The sequence below is a fragment of the Trachurus trachurus genome (assembly GCF_905171665.1).
Source record: "Trachurus trachurus genome assembly, chromosome: 5".
NCBI classification, from domain to species: Eukaryota; Metazoa; Chordata; class Actinopteri; order Carangiformes; family Carangidae; genus Trachurus; species Trachurus trachurus.
Genome location: NC_139896.1, coordinates 26674413 through 26685183, shown reverse-complemented (window position 1 = coordinate 26685183; position 10771 = coordinate 26674413). Strand labels below are relative to the sequence as shown.

Below are 10771 nucleotides of genomic sequence, written 5' to 3'. Positions count from 1 at the left end.
ATAAGTCTGATGCAGCATCCAGTCAATAACTTGATATCTAATAAGGATATCATTTAAAATTAAAATGTAATGTTTTTTACATGTGGTTTGAGTGCTATAGTTTTGAAACCTTATAAGGTTGAAGTTTGACAATGTATCCTTTTTTAATGATCCGTGAGATGATCTAAGTGCTCGTGGGTGGATAGATGGGGAAATGAACAGTCCTTGTTGCTGCTCTGTACAGAGTCTGGCCGTGTCGTTGAACAGATGTTTTACCCTCCAGCTGCACGGCGGGTCACGTTACTAAAACTATCAATGGTCCCTCTGACTGCTTCTCTCTGATATCTCTGAGCAGTTTTTCCAGAAATTTGCTGATATTTACTTTGATACTCGAAAAATCGATGCCAATATCGCTGAAAACTCCACATTTCTTATGCTAGGAGCATGGCTGGGAGTGATGCAGGCATGATGGACATAGCAACTTGGAACTGCCATTGGACCAGCCTGATGTCAATCTTGTATTCTGGTTGTTGATTGCCAAGGGAGAATGTCCTCCCTTGGCGCATCATTTTACGTGTCTTGGCCAATCATAGATTAGTATGAAAAAAAAAATGCATTGAGTCAATGGAAGGAGATCCCGCCCCCGGAGGACAGAAGCCCCCCGTCCTCCTCTACCCCAACCTTCTCTGCCTCTATGGACCAGCCTCCACTGAATACTACTCACACTAGCAAAGGCAATATTGCATGTAAAAATAATTAAATACAGATGAGAATGGAGGCTCTCTGCCTTCAACCTAGCATCTCTTGGCTGAAAAACAACCGGGGGGGGCAACCACCATTCCGACATCCCACCAGACCAACATAGGCCTCTAATTGTCAAAATGGCAACACTTAATTTAAAAAAAATCAGATGTCCCATCATTCCTACAATTCTTGCCTCCTATGGTTGGAATGATGATATTTTTTTTCTTTTTAAAAAAACATTTAAACATCCTGCCTTTCTGACAATTCGTTTAATAGCGTATTTTTTCCCCAAAAATGTTTGCACTGGTTGGGCTTAGGCAATGAAGAAAGGAGTTGGTTAAGTTCAGTAAAAAGACCAGGTAGAGGCTAGGCAGGCCAAATAGATAGAGTCCAGATAAGTAGGAGGTAGTCACCTGTTGAGTAATGCGCATTTCCTTATATTATATATATTAAAGCCTGGAATGTGGTGGGATGTCGGAATGACAGTATGTAACCAAACAAACCTTGTACAGTAGGAGCCATGCAATCTTTCCCATTCCAGCCGGCTGTCAGTCGCCTGCCAGCCGACTCCCATCCAGCTCCCAGTCAGGTCCCAGCTGGCTGGAGTGACCCCCTCCTTCTCCTGGACGTGTCTATTTTTTTTTACTGTAACTCCACCCATTCATTGAATTACAGAGTATGACCAGGAGATGGCGCTTCTCTCACAAAATACACATTGCCCACAGTCATTCTGATGTTATATGAATTTCTCGAGACACCCCTTTCAATTTGTTTAATGTTTTTTTTTTTGTGTGTTTAGGCAGGCTTAATTTGCATAGAATAATTTTTGGCAACCAGAAAAACAATGTTTGACCCGGCGCTTATTTGGGATGGGCATTTAATATAAAAAATATTTTGCTACACCCGGCGGCAAATTGAGACTCGGCCATTATTTGAAGTTTTACGGTAGTTCCCCTTTAATAGTGTTATCATCAGGCTCTCTTTGGGTGTTGTCTGCTGCTTAATATCTTCAATACATGAGTGCAAAAATTCATGGGATAGGTTAGGCCTATCTTCAGACGCAGCTTCTGAGAGATGAGAGGCCTGAATCGAGACACAACTAAAAAAAATTAGGTTGTTTGGATGTTCTGACATGGTTCATGTAATCATGAATAAAAAATTTCAGGTATTTTAAGTGAGAATTAACATACTGTTTTACTAATTGCCACAAAGTATTTAGAGGTCCGTGTATGAAGGTAAATGTCCATGTATTCTTTGATTATAAAGCAGGTCTAAGTTCTATATTAATATTGTGAAAGTATCAAAGCCCCAGTCCACAAAGAAATGCACACAGCCTGTATTCACAAACTGAGACTTAAAACTAGCCGTCAGGACTTACAGTGGGTACTAGTTTTATTTGGACAGATTCACGGGAGATTCACGCGTGAGTCACGGGAGAGTCAAGCGTCTTTTTAGTGGAGGAGTAATTGTGTTTTCACCAGAAGCTGCAATGTGCCCAAACAACCACCAGGTGGCATCTGTGAGCAGGAGGATGCCTCCATAAGACAGCAACAGGGAGCAGTAAACAGTGAACTGTATGCTAGTTTGTGAGGTCCCAACAAAGCAGTCACTAAGCCTCGCCCAGTAAACCCACCACGTAACCACAAGTGTTTACCTGAAATCTGCTATTTATCTGGTATTTTTATTTGATCACGCAGAATACAGTTAGAAAAGGCTGAGTCTTCTCTTTTCTAATTCACCAACCTCTCACTATTTGCATTCCAGGGAGAGGCCTGAGAGAGAAGATTAAAAACTACACTGAGGTGGTTTTTATTTCGTAAAACCGTCTTTTTATGGACATGGATATCCTGTCGTGCATTAAATATGGGACATTTGATGACTCGACAGATCTCACGGCTTCTCTTGAAATTTTCTGAGAAATGATTGGATGTTTGTTGGATTATTGCTTTACAGAATGTGGATAATTTGCTTGAAAATAGACAATAGTATTAATATCCCTGCAACTCTGCTACTTAAAAAACAGAGGCAATTTTCTTTTAGAGTAAAATTACCCCAAATTCATGGTTTAATTATTTTTCCTACACATTAAAAACAAGTTTGTATTTGTATTTGAAGAAATACAAAGAAGAAGAATATTGTTGTGGTATTTAAATTTTTTTTAAATCTTATTTTTTTAAATCAGTTTTAGCATTTTTTGTCTGTGAAAGCAAATCAAAGCCCCAAATGAAACTGTAAGTAAAAGTTTGAACCAAACTGTAAAACTGTTTTTCCAGCTGTGTTTCATCTCTTCTCTCTGTGTAGCGTTCAGCTCATGCTAAGTCTTATCAAGGTGTCTGCTAATCAGTCAGAGGGCTTACTCATGCAGATGCTACCAGCTAATGCTACAGTCTTATGGGAACTAGCAAGGGTATCTCATCCCTTTTACACGAGTCAGCTACATCATTTGAGATGAACTATGGCTCACTCCAAAAGACACTAAGAGTTGTAATATTTACACATAAAAAGACATTATGAAACATAAAGTTCCCAAATGAAACACATAAACTGTTCTTCAATAAACTATAAACATCTCTATTGTGTACACATTGTGTTCCCTATTAAAGTCATCCTATTTGTGTTTGTTTCCTTCTCTGAATCCTAAAGTCAGTCTGCCCACCGACTTGCTAAAGCATGGTTAATCACCAGGTGCTTCTTCTGTCAGTGGTTAGCGCTGTAATCTAGAATTAAAAGTGACACCACAGTGCACAGCTACTGTCAACATGGTGTGAGTGGTTGTTTCTGTTCCTCCTTCACATGCTGTGAGGTGACAAAGGCAAGAGAAGACACTAGTTGGCAGAAATTGGCACAATAGAATCTTGTCTCAGATAACCCTTAGCCAAAGTTTTGGGAAAGAAGGCCAGGAGGAATCTCAAATATCTCGAAGTCTGAGCTTGGTCAGTACTGTTGGTCAGTGCTACAGCACAGGTGTAGGCTACAATCTGGTCCTCCTGCTCCCCACAAGCTGCATAATCAGGTGAAGTATGGAAACTGAGCTGAACTCAAATGTTCAGATCCCCTTTAGACCAGGAAGGTTCCTGCCTGCTGTACCTAAAATGGATCCTGAGCAGGTTGCTATATAAACAAATGTGGCATGCATAAAATCCAGTTTAGATCGGCAGTAACACCTGACAAGTTTCCTTGATGGATGTAACCTGGAACCACCTCCTGAGGAGATTAAGACTTCACACTGAGCTCAGTGGGTCTCATTCATGAAACGTGAGCTAGGGTTGTGCCGATTGGCGATCCGATCGTCTATCGGCGATTGAGAGGACGATCTGCGATTTTACACACATAACTAACTAACTACTAACAGAAGAGAATTCAATATTTTTTCTGGACTCCACTTCACCCAAAATGACTTCGATCCCCGATCCGCTTTTTTTTCTCTCTCTTTCCTTTGCGTCATGGCTGCAGGTGAACAGGATGCATCTATCTCCTTATATGGTGATCAGGATCTCCTTATATGGCTATTCATGGGCGGAGATCTATGCTAATTGCTGATCACTGGGGGCGTGCTGTTAATTTACGATGGGTTGGCATTCATGATCTTACACACGTGCTTACAATCAAATCTGAGTTTCCCGCACCGTTCATGAATCCGGAGTAGAGTTTTAGTAGCGTGAGCTTTTATGTGCAAATCTACACACAGATTTACTAACATTTCATGAATGAGACACGTGTCTAACCACATTAGCTATAAATACCAATCGAGAAACCACTGGCTAAAAAAGTTGTAGGTTGGCTGCAGGTTTTCATTGCAACCAATCACAGCACTAGCTGAATCAATGTATAAGCTCCTCCCACAAAAACATACAAAAATAAGCTGACACCCTGATTGATTGCAATAAAAATGTTTTCAGCATGGTATGTGATCTTAAGGAACACAGAACCTGCTTTTACAGCATCACCCTAGGAACCAACCTAGACATGTTAGCAGACCTCTGCATCACCGTGAATGTAAAGATTGAGATCTTTCTAGGAAGATTTACATTCATGCCACATGGACTTACTGCTACTGAGGAGGCCAAAGATACTCAGAGTGTCAGAGTTTGAAATGTTCTTTCGTCCTCATTCCTCTATAAATCCACCGTCACCTGGAGGCCAGTGTCTTAGGCAACCTGTGAACAGTCTCATCTTCTCATCTGACACTGGACACGCACGGTGTGATCCATTCAGTCCCCTCGAGACAACAATGTAATAGAGAATGTGAGGAAGTCACAGAAGTATAGGTGAGCCTGCACTGTACTGTGGTCCCAGCAGGACGTGATCAATGATAACAACTGAACCCTCCTTTTGAAGTGTTCTGATTAGGGAGGGTTTGTGTCTCATTGAGATATGAAGAAAGCATAATGTTCCTTTGAGTGTGAGGGAAAGTTGGCTTCAGCAACAAATAAACGTGTCTCCCATGAGTGCTTGGGAAAAACAGTCTGATGGAATATTGAAAGACACTGTATATTTCCAATGAGTGCCAGAACTAACGACTGCTTTGTAAAATGATGTCCCAATCAGGAAAGTGATTCATTTGCCAGTGTGGTTGGGCCTGTCAAAGTGCGGCACTGTGCTGTGCCGGGGTGTATTAAGACAGACGTCAACAAAAATCTTTGTCACGACAACAGATGTGAAATTTTGCTTGAGTCTTAGGACCGCTCACAGCAGGGCCCAATGGTACTCTCCAGGGACATCTGGGACGAGTGGCGGATCAGCGGCGCCATTGTTGGGTCCACCATGGAGGAGGGAGGGAAGAGCTTGTACCAACTAATCACCATCGTGCTGAGGTCTAACTCCTCCAGTAGGATTCGAGCCACACCCATGAAGCATTTGCGGTCCATCCGTCCATAGTTGCCCCAAACAATCACCTATGGGAGAGACAGATTTTTTTAATAGTATGTGTAATACTTCACTTTAGTTTTATGCATTAATGTGTAATCCGCCTACAGCTGAACACTACCTCTGTCAAAGAGAGAGCAGTCCGACACCAAATTAAACCAATGATGCCTGTCTCGGCTTTTCCTGCGCTGCAGAAGACATGTTAGTAGTGTAAATTATCATCAAAATTCATATTTCCATGGGAAAAACTGTGAGGAAGAGCAATTTAACCAAATTTGAGTTGCAGGTGCTCCTCAATAAAGTTGAGCCGTGTAAACTTTTTGTTGTTTTCTGTCCTCCGGCACCAACACAAAGGGCAGTGGGAGCGTGTGTGTGTAAGGCACGCAAGTTAAAAAGAAATGGTCATTTCATCTCAAATGAAAGCAGGCATTTACTATGTAAAATGGATTTACGTAGTAAATGAATGCAGAAGTGTGCAGGGGAGGCTGATAAAGACACATTTCCAACTAGCTAACAGGAGATTACGATGTCTACGTGCAGGAGAAAGAACCACTCAGAGGAATATCTCACTTCAACTCACTTTACTGGAGGACGGCAGCAAACACAGGTGAGTTACATTCACAGGCGAGCGATCATAACACAGGGCTGTACTAACTGCAACTCCCTGACCACAACACAGGAAGTCTGTCACTAACACGCAGTTCCGGCAGAGGTCAAATATCATAACTACATCACAAACAATAAACAATATCTGTTCAATGAGAGAATAAGATAGAATAATAATAACATTGTCAGCATTACAATACTCAGAACACACAAATATACAATACTCAGAACGAACAAATACATGCTAACAAATATATTTTATTTTCCCCACAAAAACAATGTACACAGTCTAACCAATCCCAACCAACACAAAGTTGCACATACAGTGGTCTACATACAAAACACAAGCATTTACTGTATACAGTTACAGTAAAAAAACAAGACGAAGTATGCTGCATGTTTGGGTCTGGCCACAGCACCACATTCACATCACAAGCAATGTTTTCCCTGGCCAAGCAGCGGGGGAAATATCGCTGAGCATGGCGAATCCAGCCATGAAAAGCATCAACTGCTGTATCTCCACGTGTCTTCCAAAGCTTGGAGAAGGGTACATGCGTTTGTGGATTTCGGTCATACACTTCCCATCTCCAGGCAGAAAGAGATTCCACAATAGGATTGAGGAATGGAGAATATGGAGGGAGGTAAACAACTAAAAAGTGTGGGTGGGCAGCGAACCAGTTACGAACCGGAGCAGCCCGGTGGAAACTGACATTATCCCAAATGACAATGTAGCCTACCTGAGCTGCTCTGGGCTGTCTATCTGATCTGGTGGAATGAGTGTGTAAAATATGACTGGGTGTGGGAATAGACTGGTTCCGGATTATGGTCGATCAACGCAATGAGTTGTTGTCTGAAACAATGCCACAAACACAGAGGGTCCAGTTCATCTTATTTATTGTTTCGCTGGTTAATTCTGATGAAAAGGAAAACGAAAGAACAGCAAAGATTAGTCCACACAACTCAAATATTCAGATAAGTTACACTATTCAAAGTGTACTTAATCTTGGTAAACATAACTCAAACTTAATAAAGAGTAGAAGGTAGCAACAATATTCTTCAATTAACTATAGAGAGCTGAAGCGGAAGCAGGAAGTAACGGCGCCATGGGACCTCAATTCGAAAAAAGTCTCCATACAAATGAACGGAGTCCAAGTTTTATTTCGTGATCCGTTTGAATTGTGCCATGAGAAAAAGTACTCTACCTGTTTAAAACATCATGTTTCATGCCGAGAAATCAGCAGTTTGTTGTAAAACTATTGTAAAATAAAATTCAGAAGAATCCGTAACCAGAAAGACTAGGTCGCGTAGGTGACGTCACACACCAAATGCCGCCCTTTCCCATGTCAGTTGGTGACGTATTTTTTGTGGGACATCAGATTTGTAATCTGCAGAGTGTCGTCACACAAAATACATTCTTCTGTTGCCGTTTTACGATAAACTGCTGATTTCTCTGCATGAAACGTGATGTTTTAAACAGGTAAAGGACATATTTTTTTCTCATGGCACTATTCAAACGGATCACGAAATAAAACTTGGACTCCCGTTCATTTGTATGGAGACTTTTTTCGAATTGAGGACCCATGGCGCCATTACTTCCTGCTTGCGCTTCGGCACTCTATAAAATAAACAAAGAGTGTGTGGAACTTAAATGAATAACTTACATCAACTACGCAGCTCAACAATCATGGGGTTAGGGAGGCTGAGGACTAGGCAACCAGCTGCTTCGTTCTCCAGAGCAGAAAGGGCGGCCACAGGTGAGCTACCTGCCTAAATCAACTTCTGAGCTCCGCCCTCCTGTGATGTGGGGAAGGAGGAGGGATGGAAGGAGTTGAGGTGGAAGGAGGGATGTGGAAGGAGGTGGGGTGTTGTGTAGGGTGTCCAGGAATGTGCTCACATGAGCCGTGTTGCATGGTGATGGATGACGCAGTGGTGGGTAATCGCTGCACACATTGTGATGTTCCCTCCACGCTGGCCAGGGACTTGGCACACTGGCTGATGATATTCCTTCCCTTCCTTCTTCTTTTTGTGAGGTTGAATCCAACCTCATCAATAAAGATGAACTGGTGCTCCACTGCAGCCACCTCCAGCTCAAGGACTCTGTGAAACAAACATGACAATATGAGAAATAGACATGGAGTGGTCACTATTGTGAAACACAATCATTATGATTATGATGATATATATAATTTATACAGTGTTGAGAGTATAAATCAATTGTTGGATTGTATAGGACTTACTTGCACATAGTTATATCGCAATTCTTTGACTCTTTCTGAATTGTGTTCAAATGGCGCCCTGTAGACCTGCTTCATTCTCAGATTATTTCTGTGCAAGACACAGTCCAGTGTTGATAAGCTTTCCCTATCAATATTTTGAAATATCTCATTGTTTTCTTTTCTTTTCTTTTTTTTTCTTTGTATTTGCCGTCATGTTATGGCGTTATTTTCTAGGACCATGTTCATGATTTCAGTTTCCTGTTCGGGAGACAGAAGACGTTCCTGACCACCTTGTGTAATCTTTCAGTTCTGAAATACAAATAGTAAAACACTGTAAATACTGTGTAGGAATACAAAGTAGGAATTCATTTACTAAATACTTGAAACATACTTTATTTTACAGTCCTACAGAACAGACCAAGGGCTATACTGTACTACTGTACTCATTGAGTACTGTATTGATATGCAGTACCGCAATTTTCTAGTGAGAGTAGATTTCTTACCTATTCTCATTTCAGTCCGGATGATGGATGCTACAGTGTACCTGCTCAACTTTGGCTGTACTCCTTGCCCAGCCTCCCTCATTGTTAGACCATGGTTGACCACATGGTCAGCCAAAGTGGTCCGGATTTCATCAGAGATTACAGTCCTTGGCCTTCCTCGTCCTCGTCCTCCCCGTCCTCCTCCTCTTACTCTCACTCCACTGGCTCTGCCTCTGTTTCCAGTGTTGGCATCCATTGCTCCAAAACAGAAGAGCTCGCCTGTTGCCCTTTTATGCTAAAGCTCTGATTGCTAATTGTAAAACTGTGTGGCAGGTGTTTTCCCATGTAATGAGTCAGTGTGCATATGTAGCGGTTTTGGTACTCATCATTGCGTTAGGGTTAGGGTTAGGGTTATATGAGGCAGACCTTCACCGTTGGCAATCTCACCGTTTATTTTTCACATGGACCTGGCAGAGGAATCAACATTACAGTCAGTACAGGTCTTCTTCTCACACACACACACACATACATGGCTGAAAAATGTAAAATGAAAAGAAAGTGCAGGTTAGCTAACACGTGTAACCATAGCCATTTTGTAAACAAAAATAAGAGAAAAACACCTTCAACTTTTTATGAAAAAGGACGTGCTCGACCGTTCGGGAGCTATATGCTTAAAAAATACAACTTAAACCACCCCTTAGTATTGAAATTAAAGTAATTAATATGAAACAATGGCAGAGCTCGTAGCTTGTGCACCTACCAGGGAGACAGCAAGGTCCGACTGCTGCTACCCCCCGGGGTGCACAACCCTAATCCACAGGGGTGCTGCATTTAATTACCATAGGAAAAACAAGTTTTTGTGTTGTGTGGTGAGTTGTTGATGGCAAGTGGAATCAAATTACCTTTTAACTCCGTTACACATAGTAGGGCAATTAGAAGTTTGAATGATATTGTGTTCCTTGTGAAAACAAGAGACTTCCTTCATGAAAATTGTGCCAAATGCAGAGAATTGTGTCGTGTTTTGAAAGAAGTGTGTTCTGAACTGCAATTTAAATGTAAAGCAGAATTTGTGCTTGTAGTTTAGCAGAATTGGTTCAGGGGGTTGGTGCATGAGTTACATGTTGTGGTCATTGTGTCTCAAGTACCAGTATTTGTGTGTAAACAATTGAGAAAAACTTAAAGCAGATATCAGTGGAATGTTTTTGTTAATATAAGTCCTAAATAGTCCTATTTTCCGTCAGCAATCACTTACATGAAGTATTTCAGCCTAAACACGAGTCTCTCCGTCACTCTGCTCTGCTGTAACCCGAGGAGAAAATGTTCCTTGTGGGATACAAGTGTTATCCAATGAGGAGAGAGAACGGCATGAAGGGCTGTGTGTGCAGCCAAGGGATGCGCGTGAATGTGGTGACGTAGCACGAGGACCAATTGATGCCTGACAAGGGCGGGGGCTGCTAACTCATGGTGCGTTCAAAGAAACTCGTACTTTGTGTTTTTCCTTCCTGTGAAGTCATACCAGTTCGATCTGGTACGAGTTCACGGGTCGGAAGTTACGAGTGGCCGTTATAGGGAACTTTCACAGACAACAGGATGGTAAAAACACGAGCTACGGGTTACCTGGAACGCTACCAAGTCGTAGTTGTGACTTGAAGCTGTAACTTACGGTTTCAAAAGCCTGCCTTGAACGCAGCATTAGCCGAAACGGCCGTGAAGCTGATATCTGCTTTAATATTGACTTGTTGGCTGTAGCTTAACTTTACTGAGAACGTCAGGTGAAGAGATAATATTGTATACATGCCAGCCCAAGTCTCTCAATCAAAACATATATCACAGTATGTGATGGTGGATTTCATTTACATTGGAGGTCGGAACTTGGAG

At 41.8% G+C, this 10771-nt stretch overlaps 1 protein-coding gene across 1 annotated transcript in view; it reads right to left on the bottom strand.

Annotated features, from left to right (window-relative positions):
- Positions 1-5399: 5399 nt before the first annotated feature.
- rims4 (regulating synaptic membrane exocytosis 4) overlaps positions 5400-10771 on the bottom strand; it is a gene marked incomplete at its 3' end in the record, with an annotated part of 43211 nt that continues 37839 nt past the window's right edge. The window contains exon 6 of the mRNA XM_083972232.1: positions 5400-5618. Coding sequence (XP_083828358.1) covers positions 5400-5618 — 219 coding nt within the window. The remainder of the gene's footprint in view (positions 5619-10771) is intronic.